Source organism: Lactuca serriola, chromosome 2 (genome assembly GCF_051521515.1).
Source record: "Lactuca serriola cultivar US96UC23 chromosome 2, Lser_US96UC23_V15, whole genome shotgun sequence".
Lineage (NCBI taxonomy): Eukaryota > Viridiplantae > Streptophyta > Magnoliopsida > Asterales > Asteraceae > Lactuca > Lactuca serriola.
The window spans coordinates 95,470,607-95,486,994 of record NC_136409.1 but is presented as its reverse complement, the minus strand read 5'-3'; the positions used below and the strand labels follow the sequence as shown (position 1 = coordinate 95,486,994).

Below are 16,388 nucleotides of genomic sequence, written 5' to 3'. Positions count from 1 at the left end.
TAAATACACAAAAAAATTGATTACCATGAACACGAAAATGGTTTGTCATTCCATCATAGTACTTTGCTATAATGTGTTTTAATTGGTTTCCATCAAAGTACAATATTTTTTTTCTGGTTTAAATGTACGTAATATCTTTTCCTTTTTATTTGAAAAGATTCGGAAAAATAGTTAACCGATTTCATGTATATTGTGACAAAGAAAATCAAAATATATAAATACATATATTTAAAAAGGAACAAAAAAAAACAATAAAAAAATATAAAAAACGAAATAAGGTATTGACCTTCTAGTGCACAACAATGAAGGGTTGAAGCACAAAATGATGATGGAAGTCGTAAACAATAATAATGATGTTGTAGGAGAAGGTTTGAAGAAAAACAATAATTGAAAATATGTATGAGCCGTGGATTCAATGATGAATCATATATGTATGTAATAATTTGAATCTGAGTTTTTGGTATTAATGGTTTCCTAATAAAAATGGATTTTATATTAATGGTTTACTAATATAAACGGATTTATATTAATGGGTGATATTTAATGCTTTAATTGATTTGGTTTTTAGTAATATGTTTTTAAAGTTGACCATATATGGGAAACTTTTATTAGAATTAAATACATTTCAGTTCAATGGATGTAAGTTAATTTTGTTTGACAATTAGAAAGCTTTTATTGGAATTAAATACATTCCATTTAGGGAAGATGATGTCAGTAATTTGATCTAAGGATGGAAAACATAGGATTGAAATACAATCAAGGGCCTAAATTATTTAAGATGATGTCATAAGTTTCTATTTTAATATATATTAAAGATATGTAAAAGTCTGTTGCTATTATAGATAACAAAATACAAGTATGGGTAAAAATTAAATAGCGTTGTCTATATTAGTAGCATAGTAATTTTCACAACTTACGACGTTAATTATTGCTTAAACATGGGTGCAACATCAAATGGGTTTATCTTTTACTGAAAGAATAATGAAGTTTTAAAATATGGGCTTTTCTTGGCTTTGAAGTTTCAAAAGTTGGCATTTAGATGGATTGCAATTTTGTTTATTAATGATTTTATTTTATATAATTACATAACATGTTAATAAAAACAATCTGAAACTAGGCATCTAAGGGCATCTCCAACCCACCCCCATACTCTATTTATTCCCCCATTTCTCCCCCCATTCTTCTCCAACCCTACCCCATTTCTACCTCCATTTTTGGAGATATGAATAGTATTCCCCCATATATAGGGGAATACTATTCATATCTCCAAAAATGGAGGTGAAGTTTGGTTGTCAATTTTAGTCCCTCTTATTTTTATTTTATACATTTTTAGTTTATTTTATATACTAATTATAATTTAAATGCAATATTTAATATTTATAATATCATGTTGTATACTAATTTATATTAATTAATCATAAATATAGAGTTTAATTAGTAGAGGGGTGTATTTGACAATATATATAAGTTATAAAAATGGAATATTCCAAAAATATACTTTTTGGGGTAAAAAATGAAGTAGAAAATGGAGTAGGGTTGGAGATGAAACACTGTTTACTCCATTTATGGGAGAAAAAATGGAGATGGGTTGGAGATGGTCTAAATGGACACACAACACAGGCGGCAAAGATAGTTAATAAGCCAAGTGCGAGAAACATCATACCTTTATTATAGAATGTTCTTTCCATTACAAAATTGCACATTAATTTTTTTCTTGTTCTTATTAATTAATGTTTATTCGAAAAAATCTACTCAATTATCTGCTAAAAGAATATTATGTGAAGTGTAAGCTGCTATGCTATGCTATGCGTGCATATCTACAAGACATGGTGTGAAGTTCCCTAATAATAATAATTAATATGTTGTTGCCTTCAAAAACTTGTCATAAGGGCTTAGCGGTGGTAACAGGAAAGATTGTTGTCTATTTGGGCTTAAAGGAGGTACATGCACAGCCCTATCTATGCTTGTTAATGATTCATCTTCCACCTCCAATTGCTGTTCCAAACACCAATAAACATTTAATTCACCAATATGTATTAAAATCAACATATTTCAAGGATCACATACATAAATTGGAAATGAAACTCTAATGTTCCAATCGACTATGTTTGTTAAATGGGACAAACTTTTTAGGGCTATTTTCAATGATAAGGGCATTCACATCTTTTGCACAGAGCTTGACTATGTCCCACCTTTTTGGGTGGAACAAAAATTGCAAGATTTGTCCTAACCAGCTATGCTTATTGTTTGGTTTGATGGAATTGAATGAGATGGGTGGAATAAAAAGAAGTTGTTTGATTTGTTCCATTTCCTAAGACAAAACAAATTTCTTTTTAATATTCTTACATTTTTTGATATATTATGGTCATGGTTACTGGATGCCAAAGCTTCATGTTGCTCCTTAAAGCTTTGAAGGAGAGACATTTTGTGTTGTTTACCGGTGACAAGATCCTCACATTGATTTTTAATTTGATCATAAGGACAAGGTGCAGGTGAGGACTCATCCCCCGTGTTTTCTACACCAAAGGCCGTTTCCACAACCTGATAGTGACACAAGTTAAGTTGTCATTCATTTTTGTGTTACCATGCAAAAAAACAAGCAACATACTTTTTATTGATTTCTTTATTATAGCATCCTACTTTCATTTCTTTCTCGTATAGCATTGTACTTTGAAAAATCTTACTCAGTTATAGCAATGTCATCCAAATACAAACAAATTTTCACTGCTATAATTAGGTAGGTTACGCTGTCCTAATATGATTTTTTTTTACTTTAATACAAGGGCTAAATGCAAGAAATAACAATGTACTTTCATTTATTTGTGTATGTATTGTAATATCCTTATTTCAGGCACGGGGTGATGATGAAATAAGGAGTGCTTGAAGTTGAAGCTCAAAAGGTTTTGTGCAAACCTAGATACATTGGCTTGGTTATAAGATAGTTGGTGCATAGAGTTAGATTCAAGAAATGGCAACGTACTATCCTCTATTTGTTTATAACAAATAACATTCTATGCTAGAAGCTTCCTTTTACAACATTGCACTTTGGAAAATCTACCCAATTGTAGCACTATCATCTAATACAAAGCAATTTTCACTGCTAATGTTTACAGGTACAAAATCCTAATAAGAAAAAAACTGAAAGGACAATGCTATAACTCTGTGCATTTTTCAATAAGAAGAAAAAAATTGAAATGTTGTAACATAAAGAAATGAAAGGGGGATGCTATAAATATAAGCACGGTATATTGCTATACTTGTGCAGGGAAATCTCCAATAAATTCCTAATATTTTGGGCCAGTTTATGGTTTAATCACAACTTTTACTTTTTGAATAGTACGTTGCTATTTCTTGAATCTAACTCTATGCACATAAATGTGAATTGCACTGCAGGTCACTAAACTTTATAATTTTGTTCCAATCGATTAATTTTTCACAGGTTACAATGATGACATACATGGACATGTATTTATTTTACATGTACATGGAGATCACAATGAGCATACATAGTTACACAAAAGACAGGTGATAGAGTAAAAAGACATACTGATTCCAATAGCTGGTCAACACTTATAATGTCAAGTGAAGTTTTGTGATCTGATTCATCTGAAAATTCATCTTCTTCTGTTGTGGCAGTAGCATGAGGCATATCCTAGGACAACAAAAACATTTTTGTAAATATAGGGAAGTAAAAACCTACTTCTTTTGTTGCATCATGAAAACGTAGCATGTGTTTGTCAAATATCAGAGAACATACACCAAATCAATATACAGATGCAAGTGAAAGAAGATGCATGCATGGTACTTATAATTGAATAATAAAAAATATAACCTGATGAATAGGCTGAAGCTCCATCTGTGGGCACGGTGGAGCTCCTAAAGGATATTCCTCATCAGGCAAGAAACACTGTGAAAGTTGTGCCTTCATATTTGATACTTCTTGTTCCTGAATCAACATTCAGAAATATTTACTTATGCCATTTCCAGGCCATATTATCAGTCAAATGGTCCCAAATATTCAAGTTCACGTATTTATATAAATTTATGTGCATGTATTTAGAAAGTGTCATGCATGATACAATTGCATGCATTAATTTAACCGCACGAACATAAATAACCTATCATGATGAAAGAACAGCATGCAAGCAAACAATCACAAAAATAACACCTGGTAATTATTGGCCCTTAAAACAAGCTCATAGTCATCTAGCTAACCAAAACTCTTACATAAATTTATAAGGACAATAACACCTACAAATTATTTTTTGTCAACTTGCCTACATGTTCTTTCAATAGTCGGGTCATATAACTCTTTGCCTTATTAATTTTCAATTTTGAACGTAATTTAAAATATTCAAACCCTTTCAGATTTTAGGATTTATTTGTTGTGCCAGTAATAATATGCAAATAAATACAAGACACTTAAGTTGAGAAGATTCACGACTGAATTTCGTTTTTAACCAAAAATCACAATTTATGCAGTCAGGGATAAAGTGAAATTTCTAACCAAAAATGGACTAGTATATTATTTTCCCACAATTTTATATACCAACTTTAATGGCTAAAACCAAAATGTAAAACTTCCATTCCAGGGTCCTTTTGTAATTTCTGAAACTTGAGAGTCATCTAATAATTAATTATAGCACTGGAAATTTTTCTATGGTCAGAGCTTTTGAGAATTAAGAAAAGAAGAATTTAAATAAAATATCTCCCCTTCGAGATGACAGTATCTCCCAAGAATCAAGTTCAATGAACAAAAACAAGCTATCTACCCAACAACTCAAAACAGACTTCTTATACACCCCCTCTTCCTTTTCACCGACTTACTGATAAAAAGGACATAAATGCCCCTAGTAAGACTGCTTATGACAAACAAGCCGTAACAGAGGTTTACCATAATTGGTATAGTTGGATAAGTAGAATGCTACAATAGGAAGAAATGGAAGTAGAATGCTATCATAAACAAATCAATAGAAATACAATGCCAACTGAAAAGCAAAAAAAAAATGAACGAGGGTGGTTGTGATTACCTCCGATGATCTCCCAACCCTTGATACCAAGTGCATCGAGAGTGTATCTTTTAATTGTTGATCCTTTAAATCAACTGAAGAGAGTGCATTAACTGCAAAGCCTTCATCTGCTTGTGACCCATAGCAGTTCTTGTCACCAGGTTCTGTACAAATAGCCTGCAGCCTAATATCTTCATCCAAGACAAGATATGGATCCACCTGATATATATATATATATATATATATATATATATATATATATATATATATATATATATATATTATGGTATAAATTTAGTAAATACAGCAAGTTCACTGACACTGACACTGACATATAATAATTTTAAGAGACTAAATGCAATGCAATGCACTTTCATTGATTTGTTTATTATAGCATCATACTTTCATTTCTTCTTATTACAACATTCTACTTCAAAAAAAAATCTACCCAAAACTATAGCAATGTCCTCCAAATACAATTTTTTTTTTATGTGATGATTAGGTAGATTTTTCGTGTAATGTCTTAATAAGGAAAAATTGAAAGTACAATGCCATATTAAGAAAAGGTTGAAAGTATATTGCTATAATGAAAATAAGTTGCTATTTCCTGCAATTAGCCCTGATTTAAATCGAGCATTTGGTGGGTAAGAATGTCCCTCATATTTAATCAATCAACATGCAAAGAAAATATCGAAATGTTTAAGGAGCCAAGGCGATCGCAAAAACAGAAGTGGCCCCTCAAATTATGAAAACCATATGGAATATTGAGTTAGGTTAAAAAATAATTCCAACAACAAGATTTGAACCCATTTCTACAGATTAAGAATAGGCTCAATGCACGAAATAGCAAGAAACATAATTCCATTTTTTTAAGGCTTAATTTCATAAAAGACTATATTGGTTTTTTTTTTCCTAATAAAGCCCTTACATTTTTTCATTTTTTCATTTGGCCCTTTTAGCTAGATTACCGGTGATCTTCCGGTTTCACACGATGTTTTTCTAAAAAAAACCTCAACTTTTTCTTTTTTTGAAAAAAACCCTCCCGTCTGGCTAACTTTTTTGTTTGGACCAGATTTCTTGTTTTGGCTCATAATTCCTCTGTTTTTTATGTTGCTGCTGTTTATGGTGTTCTTGATAGTTTTTAACATTAAAATCTGATGGAGACATTTGATTTTTTTTGTTTCAAAACAAAACAGCTTATGGCTTATGGCTTAGAGCTTAGGGCTTATGGTTTATGGTTTAGGGCTTAAAGTTTATGGCTTATGGCGTATAGCTTATAGCTTATGGATAAAGACAACTTTTGAACTCCAAGTAATCTAAGATACCAAGCTAACTTAGACCGTTGTTCTTCACCTGCTACAATCTCCGAGCAACTGTAAATAGATTTTTTTTTTAATGTATTTTGTCAACCAGAATTGGAAACGACATCGTTTCTCTTTGTTTTGAAAAAAAAACAAACATCCTTCAGATTTTAATGTTGAAAACTATCAAGAACACCATAAACAGCAGCAACATGAAAAACATAGGAAGTATGAGCCAAAACAAAAAAGTTTGCAAAATGTGAGGGTTTTTTGGAAATAAGAAAAAGTTAAGGTTTTTTTAGAAAAAAAAATTGTGTAAACCGGAAGATTACCGTTAAACCTGCTAAAAGGGTCAGATCGAAAATATGGAAAAACATAAGGGTTTTTTAGAAAAAAAATTAAAGTTGAGGTTTAATCGGGGAAAAACCCAATATGTAGGGGTCTTTTGTGTAATTAGCCTTTTTTTCTAATTATAGTATCCTACTTCCTTTCGTTTTATTACATCATTTCTCACCGAGCCATATTATACTTTGTAAAATATACCTAATTATAACATTGTACTTTCAAATTTATTTTTTTCTTATTAGGACATTCTATTTTGAAAATCTATCCAGTTGTAGCAGTAAATTGATTTGTATTTGGATGACATTCACATTCCTATAATTGGGCAGATTTTTCAAACAAAAATGAAAGAAAGTAAAGTATGATGTTATGTTATCATAAACAAGTGAAAGTTGAGGTTACATCTAAGTAGTATGAACTATGAAGTGAAAACTGACTGTTTCTTCTGTCAATGTTGATCTAACCATAGAAATCAGCTCCGAAAGATGGCATGCCTTTGCGGACACAATAATCATGTACGAAGCCAGCATAAATAAAGGTCTTCTCTGAGATGGTTGTTGGACACCTTTTAGACATACAACCAACCCACATTAGATACTTACAACCAAAAAATAGCAACCTACTTTCACACCAATTTCTTTATTATATATAGCACCTTACTTTCATTTCTTCTTATTACATAGTATTACTTTCAAAATGATAATATGATGCTATCTATTTCTTGCATTTATCCTTAACAAAAAGAACATTGTTCAAAATGATATTACAAATATTAATCTGGAACCAGGACCAGGGAAAAACTACAGAAATCATCTTTATTCTAATGCACTTGTACTGATTGATATAGATAATAAGCTAACACTCAGCATCCAAGCCTACTGACACAACAGATGTAAATAAAGCCTCTGCTCTATCTCTTAACATATTAAACTAGGAAAAAGGAAACCTAGAAAAGAGTAAATATTGGATATATATATATATATATATATATATATATATATATATATATATATATATCCTATTCTAATAAAAGAATACTTTTAATCTCCTTTTGACATGTGTCATCATATTAGCCTCCTAATTAGTGCATATTTTATTCTTCTTTTGACATGTGTCACCATATTAGTTCTCATAATTAATGCATGTCATTTGTCAACCTATTAATTGTCAATTTCAAATTTTAAATTTCTCATTCTTATTACATTAAATTAATAACATTACAATAAAAAATAAAATAAAATTAATACAAGTTATAAGGTGGTATAATTTCACATATTTATTTAAATTAACGATTATAATTTTATATAACTAAAAAAATATCACTTAATTAATAATTTATTTAAAATAATTGATTAACAATTTTGAGTTCTCACTATTAAAATTTAATTAATTTTTTAACCGTGGTTTCCACGGGTTATAAACTAGTATATATATATATATATATATATATATATATATATATATATATATATATATATATATCCCAACTGCATCAAAACTCAAATCTAGAAGAATACTACCTTGTTGGCTCAGAGAGATGCTTCTGAGGGAAAATGCCAACTGGAAAAACCGTAGTAAGGCCACATGATTTGAATTCTGAAGAAAACCATGTAAACAATTTCAGCGAATAGACAACATACACATGTAGTTTGGAATGTTTTGCTTCTTGTTCTACAAGTTGTTTATAGTTTGTAAAGCTTTATTTTATTGGTAGATGATAAATTCAGGTATTGTTTGTATAAGAATTATTGATGTTCCAAGGATCAATCTGCAAACCCCAGTCAGTTTTGCAGATTGCAGAAGATCCGGAGACTGTTTTGCCTCTTTTCTGATATCTAACACCGTATACAAAGAACATGGCATACCTTTGCCAATATAAACGATAAAGCAAGAGTATATGTATGTGCCATTGCCTCAAAATTTGCAGGGGTATTCTCCATGGATGTTGCCTGAATCCAAATAGATGTAAGAACAAGACTCACTTGATGCCCACTCAATCGCATGGAAGTAAGGGCCTGCAGAAAGTTAGTCTTCAATTTAAGTAGAATTAAAGTTGTTTGGTATTTGGTGCAATTTTTGTGTTTTACCAATATAGAAAATAATACTAAGGTAAAATATGCAACATACTGAATTCCCATCACGGGTAGAAGGATTTTCTTTCTCCTTTGTCTCTTCATCTATGGTTTCAAGTGTCGCTTTGTGAATGGACAAACTTCCATCTGCTGCTACTTTTTGTGAGATTAGTGATGGAATGGCAGCTTGAGAAGGTATTAGGTCATGGATTGACCAAGGTTGACTTAAAGATGGGATTAGCACAATTGAGAAAACACGGTGTGCAAGTAGTCGTGTTTCATGATCAGGGTGTGACATTGCTAAGAGCAAGTGGTGAAAAAGAGCATCAGGGAAGGTCTGCAAAGCCCAATATGTATGTATATATGGTTAATTATAGTTAGTGGTGGAAGAAAGAAAGAACTTTCACTTGCCTTTCTAGAGTAGGTTATGTTTGGAATGGAGCTTATAACTTGTGCAGTTCGATAAAGAGCAGAAATACTTGGTCTAGCCATAGCAGAACTGATGGGGAGTTTCTCTAGCAGTACAGCCATGGTATCCAGAATGGGTCCCACGTCTCCAACCTACACATACAATTAAGTAATTACACATGCATGCATGAGTTAGTTGTAGTTTTTACTGTTTAAAGCTAGACCATATATATATTTTGAAGTTAGGAACAAGGCACATTACAAACCTTACATGAGAGAGTTGAGATGCAGTTTTCTAAAGCACACTGAAGATCAATATAGCAGGTATCAGAGGCGTCTCCAGATAATCTCTGTAGGCATTTGCGTAAGTGTTTGATGAGATCAGCTATTGCTCCAACAATGCTCACCAACGCATCCTGCTGCTTTGCATGCTTCGACAGTTGTGTAGCAACATTTACAATATGTAACTGCAAAACCGGCTGCTTCACAACATCCTTGTGATCAACGTGTTTTACCAAGATAGCCAATAATAGATGGGATCTGTCATCTGAGTTCAAAAACACTACTTATATACATATTAATTAATATTATAGCTACCAACTACTTATAATTAACTCCATGCTAATTAATTAACCTGATTCCTCCAACATCTTTTGCAGATACTTGAGAACTGAAAAAGCAACCCCTTTCTCTGGGAGCCAAAGCTTATCCGAGTCAAATTTATGAAAAAGAGGTTCCAGTACATGTCGTACACTTGTTACCTCCTTCGCTGATTGGGCCATATTATGCAAACAAACCTGGGCCCAGTAACACGGGTTCTTGTATGCATCCCTGAACAAAATCAAAAGACCTTATTTTAGTACACTTGGTTTGGTATATATGTTCAAAAACTCAAACTAAGGGCACTTACACTGGAAGGACATCTTGTGGTTTAGGAAAGGGAGGATTGTGTTCCTGTTGTTGGTCACTATAATTTTCCAGAGTCACCGATATAATCTATATCAATTTAATTTATAACCAACACCAGTTACATAATTAATATATATACGTCTCTGGAGTTTTTTTGTAATTGATTATGGAAATATTAATTACACCATGCATGCTTTTATACTAACTGTGAGTTGAGATGAGAAGATGCAACATACATTCTCAAAGTTCATAGAGACATGAGGTTGCTCGCCGATGAATCGCACCTACTCCAAGAAAAAGATGAACAGGTATATTAGATAAGAGCATCTTGACCTCATGCATGTATAGCTTTTTTGCTTTGCCACGTCACCTTTCCCCACTAACTTTATCAAACAAAATGCTATTAACTTAATTCATCTCCAATCATTCATCACTTTCAAAAGCTTTTTGATTATGAAGTTAACTAATTTACCATCATCTTTGTGAAATATTTTATAAAGCCCCCTCGTATGATTTGTTAATATTAACGTATGTGATATATATAAAATTAAAAAGTACTTCACAATAATAGTAAATAAACACAATATATAATTACATACAATACATGAAATTAAACAATATATTACAATGTCGGCTCTTTTCTTCTAAAGAAAAACTGATGATAAAATTATTACATTTATTATTTGTAGTTAAAAAAAATAAAATAAAACATATCATATCATCATTACGAATTTAACATATAATATCGGAGATTGAAATGATACAAAATAATTAGTTAAAACATAATAAAACTTTAAAGGTTAAAAAATATAAGGGAGTAAAATGAAACAGTTAAATAAAATCTAACCATGTTGTATTATTGACCCAAAAAGCAATTCACTCAAATGGTAAAAAGCTTTCTTTGAGGTTGATTATTGATATATGACCTCTCAAAAAAGCTATCATTAAAGATGCTCTAAGGAAACCAGAAGAATGTGTGCACAGTGTGAGAATAAAATTATATCGTAAAAATAATGAGTGATACATTTTGTTTATAAATTTGTCATTAGTTTATTAGCTTACAAATTTTTAGACCAAATATCTATGAGACAAACATTTTGTATTTATAACAAAATTACCAACAATAGAGTTGGAAAATCATGTTATGATATTCAATTCTTTACTAACAATATGTAATCATCAAATTCATGCTATACAAACATAATCAAGAAAAACATAGAGCAATGAAAGTGAGCTTAATTACCATAAAGGCCAACACTTCAAGTCCTGCTGACCTTAACCTCAATGTTCTCTCATCATCTCCAACTTCTTCAGCCAATTGACAAAGCTTTGGAACGAGGCCTTCCAGATTGAACATGTACGCAGTGTCCACCTGAAATTTGTAAGACCTCATTCATTCACCATCGTTGTCAATAGTGGCAGGGGGTGAAAAGTAAATATGGTATAAAACTGCTCCTTTCCCAGATGCATGTGAAGTGTAGTGTTGTGTTACTCTTTTCCATGAATGTTTGCAACAACATCATACTTGAATATGAGTCAGAGACAATATATACCTGATTGTTTATGAAGTTGACAAGAGCATGACAACCAAGAATTTGCATTTCATCTTGTCGTGTTTCCTCTAAAAGGGTCCCAACAATTCCCAAGAAACTACTGGCAAAGAGTGGCCTGAAAGTTTCTGGTGAATTAAAACTGACCTCAAATCCAATACAAAGTGGTATGTATGTATATTATGTAAAAAATAGCTATGTCCATGAAAGAGGTTGAGCATCAACAAAGCTAATTTGCAACTATACCAACAAAGTTTCATGAATATAAAAGGAACTAAAGTAAAAGAAGAACCGATGAAACCTATATCAGAGGCCAATCCTAAGGCCTAAGGCCTTTGACATAGAGCTATTACTGCACCAAGAAAAAAAAATGCACAGCTTCTGTAACCATAGAATAACAGAAACTAAATTAACAAAGCAATCCAAGAAATAGACCACAACCATGACTTGGGAGTGGGAGACAAAAGATGGATTGATATAATTAAAATCTTTAAATTCCATATGGGATCAATAAAATGTGTATGAGTTAAAACAGTGGGGAGAAGAGAGCTTTAGGTTAAAACATTGAAAATTAAATAAGAATGATGGAACACATAAAGTGAAGAAAGGATGACTGGATGAACATGTCCATACTTACATCTGTGTCTTACAGGTGGATAGCAATCTTCCGTAAACAAGAAGTACAATTTTTACAGCAGCAATGTTTTCATTCCGCAAATTCTTGTAAAACTTTTGCTCTAGGTAATCATTGATCTGTAAGAGAAGAAGAAATCATAAATACATACAATGATGGCTTGTCACTCAACTTCAATTTTTTTACAATTTTTTAAAAATAAATCTACAAGGGTTTTAGGGCATGCTTATTTGTTTCCCGAATTGCCATATGACAAGGTTCCCTCAAACATAAGAGCAGTAAGTATCCTATGATCAGTTCAAAGCACTGTCAGCACAATCCACATGGGTAACAACTCAGGTGCCTCTATTCTACATCTCTATATATAATAGTCATTTAGGATCAACAAGATGCTCTGTGAATTCAAGAAGTGGGATGTGTACTAATTTGATTACATTTCTGCAAGCATACATCAAAGATTGAAAGATACAAGTATTACCTTAGGTATGCGTAAAGGATTTTTAGAAGCATATTCACAAAGCTTCCCAATCTTCCGCTCATTTGGCTCACCATCCTGCAATTTGATGTTATTGATTAAAAAAATAATCAAAGTCTCAAACAGAACCATAACCAGATAAAAGAATCATGAGTCGAGAATGTTAATTGTCCTAGAAATAGGAAGGTAGATTATACTTAATCGTACATCCCAGATTGAGTAGAAATAAGTGAAGTAAGTTGAAGTTGTGACCTGAGAGCGTGGGAATATTTCTGCGAGAAGCGTCTTATAACGTTTTACTGGATGTCTGGACCTAGCCCTCAATGCAGGGCAGCATACACAGCAGATGCTACACAGGGGCAGAACACGTCTCGATATGACCCCCATTTTCTTATCCTCTGCAAAATGATAGTTCGTGAAATTCCCAGCTGTATAAATATACATATAAATCATGGCATTTCGATATGCCCTGCTCTTTAAGGGTTCATGCAAAACGTCGTCACCCAAGAGTGGAGTCAAAGAAAGGAGTTGATTTCAGTGGCTTTGCCACCGGGCCAACCCTTGGCGTTTACAGATCATCCATAGGATAACTAAAGAGGCGATAAAATTTAAAGGGAAAATAATTGAAATTGAAATTCTGACGAATTAAAAGATACATACCAATACCAATGCTAATTGTTGTTCATAGTAGAAATTGACAGACTTCATAAACGAGTCTGATACCTTGTGGTCTCGATCTGGAACAACGCGGAAACAAAACAATGAGGGACGACTTAAAAATCTGTGACCGAATCATACCAGTTGAAGATGGAGTTATGAATCAGTTACACATTTAATAGAAAAGGGGAATTTGAATGAAAGAAAACAATTCAAACGAAGAAATGGTTATGATTTTACGTTTTCACTAACAACACAAGAAATCGGTGAAACTTACTGCCACTACGTTGAATGCATGTCCGATCCTTCATTCATATGGCAATCATGTGATGAGAGTATTGTGTAGAGGTGGCACCTTAAAACACAACTTTTTAATGCCGATCACAATATGTTGGATGGGGTCGGGTAAAAATTTATATTAATATACTAAAAAAATATGGAAAATGACTCTTGAGAGTAATTAACTTTTGCGTTTGTACTCATTTGGTCTCTTTTCTTTTTTTTGTATTCAATATACCATCGAACTTGTTGTTGGTGTTTACCATAGCCCTTTTGACCGACTTTTGATCTGTGATAGCCGGTCAAAGGGTTATGGTGAACACAAACAACAAGTTCGATGGTATATTGAGTACAAAAAAAAGGAAAGGGACCACATGAGAACAAACGCAACAGTTGGTTACCCTCCTGATTCATTTTCCCTTTACTTATTTACAACAAATCTCACATCATCTCCTACTGATATTAATGACTTTATGAGATTCATTATTGTTTCTCTTCAAAACATAACCTACGAAAGGACATTATTCATACATGTACAACTTTGTAATGCACTTGAATATTTATTAGGAAATCTTGACTAAGCAGGCGCATTTCATGACTACATTTACATTTCCAATCAAATGATTTACCGTATCATGGATTCTAGATAAGTCTACAAACGAGTGGAATCACAAGTGCTATGATTTTTGAGTTTATTTAGCTTTAAGATCGAACTCATGGGATAAGATACAACATCAATATGTACAATATTATGGTGATGTGTCTACAAAAGCAACATGATATTGTACATATTGATGTTGTATCTTATCTCATGAGTTCGATCTTAAAGCTAAGTAAACTCAAAAATCACAGCACTTGTGATTCCACTCGTTTGTAGACTTGTCTAGAATCCATAATACGATAAATCATTTGATTGCAAATGTAAATGTAGTCATGAAATGCGTCTGCTTAGTCAAGATTCCCCTAATAAATATTCAAGTGCATTACAAAGTTGTACATGTATGAATAATGTCCTTTCGTATGTTATGTTTTGAAGAGAAACAATAATGAATCTCATAAAGTCATTAATATCAGTAGGAGATGATGTGGGATTTGTTGTAAATGAATCAAGAGGGTAACCAACTGTTGCGTTTGTTCTCATTTGGTCCATTTCCTTTTTTTTATACTCAATATACCATCGAACTTGTTGTTTGTGTTCACCATAACCCATTGACCGGCTATCACAGGTCAAAAGTCGGTCAAAAGGGCTATGGTAAACACCAACAACAAGTTTGATGGTATATTGAATACAAAAAAAAGGGACCAAATGAGTACAAACGCAAAAGTTAATTACCCTCAAGAGTCATTTTCCCAAAAAAAAAATATAAGTTATGTCATTAAAATAATAATTTATTTTATCATTAAATGATGTAAAAATCATAAACATTATACGATATATGTTAAATTTTGCCAAATTTTTTTTTAAAGTCGCATCAAATAATAGTTTTTTTCTTAAATTTTGTAGAATTAGATAAATGTTTGTAAATTTACAAAAATTGTTTTTATGTTTGAAATGAAAATTACATATAAAATCCCTATTTAATACAAAATTTATAGAATAACTCATGTATAATAGCATAAATGTGATGCCCCAAATTTTAATCAAAATTTTTAATTAAAAATTTAAGTGTTTATTCAAATCACAACTACAAAATCTTAAATAGGATCATTTGATCTTAACATTTATCAGAGTATCATCAAAAGTTATCACGTGCACAAGTTTCTCATGGATGCGATGCAATCCAATCGTGCCCCTCCTTTATTATAAGAATACCTGAAAACATTTAAACCACAAATCGTAAGCACAAAAATTAGTGAGTTCCCCAAAATACCACACGCAACACAACATGAATAAACAGTTATGGGTTATCAACAACCCTGGAGACTACCCGAAGTCTCAGTGGGCAAACAGCACACCTTGTGGGTTATCAGCAACCTTGAAGACTACTCGAAGTATCAGCACACATAATATCACATATCATAGTAACAACAATACGACCCAACTGGTCAGCACGAATATACTACCACACAGGCAAGCATACAAGAGTCACAAGGATAACAAGCATCCTACCTACACAATTTAGTGGGTCGGTATTGGTGCAATCGACCCACGAGCACAGTAAGAAGACTCACCTGAATTGAAGAACTCTGAAACACTACGATACGATCCCTTTTCTACACTGCTTGCACCTGCGAATCCACTAACTCTAGATCCAGATAAAATCTTATTTAATAGCCCAAAATCCTCAAGTTTGACCCGTGGTCAAACTTGGTTAAAAGTCAACGGTCAATGAAAGTCAAACTTCAGGTTGAGTACACCCAACATACTCAGCTCGTACGCATGGTGCACTCACCATCCAGAATCGGGACCCCATACGAGTACGCGCATCGTACTCAAAGATACACTCAACGTACTCGGTCAGATGACACTTTTCCGTTAAGTGCTTATTCTCTTAAGTCCTTTCGTCCAACACTCAGATCTAGTCCCACAACATCATTATAAGTCATAAAGTTTCCACATTTATGACGTTCCATGTCTAGAAAAGGTCCAAAAGCCAAAACCTTAACTTATTAATCCATTAAGACATCATGACACTTGCATGGAAGGAATAGTGTGACAATAGTCAATTTCGGGTCCAGTCAAAGTCAACGAGTCAAACCGGTCGACTAAGTTAAACCTTGTATATTAGGGTTTACGTTATGTAATTACTAT

The 16,388-nt window shown here is 32.5% G+C and overlaps 1 protein-coding gene across 1 annotated transcript; it reads right to left on the bottom strand.

The window, feature by feature from the left end:
- Positions 1-1,646: 1,646 nt before the first annotated feature.
- Positions 1,647-13,538, bottom strand: LOC145086516 (protein SEMI-ROLLED LEAF 2-like). The gene is made up of 20 exons (XM_079024299.1): positions 13,361-13,538; positions 12,953-13,098; positions 12,704-12,778; positions 12,229-12,344; positions 11,595-11,709; positions 11,285-11,413; positions 10,278-10,325; positions 10,043-10,128; positions 9,767-9,963; positions 9,399-9,679; positions 9,136-9,285; positions 8,780-9,061; positions 8,518-8,667; positions 8,173-8,248; positions 7,090-7,217; positions 5,031-5,228; positions 3,833-3,946; positions 3,548-3,652; positions 2,347-2,541; positions 1,647-1,995 (listed from the first exon to the last, which is right to left on the bottom strand). The coding sequence occupies exons 2-20, from the start codon at positions 13,085-13,087 to the stop codon at positions 1,855-1,857; spliced, it is 2,721 nt and encodes a 906-aa protein (XP_078880425.1). The 5' UTR covers positions 13,088-13,098; positions 13,361-13,538; the 3' UTR covers positions 1,647-1,854.
- Between the last annotated feature and the right edge of the window lie 2,850 nt (positions 13,539-16,388).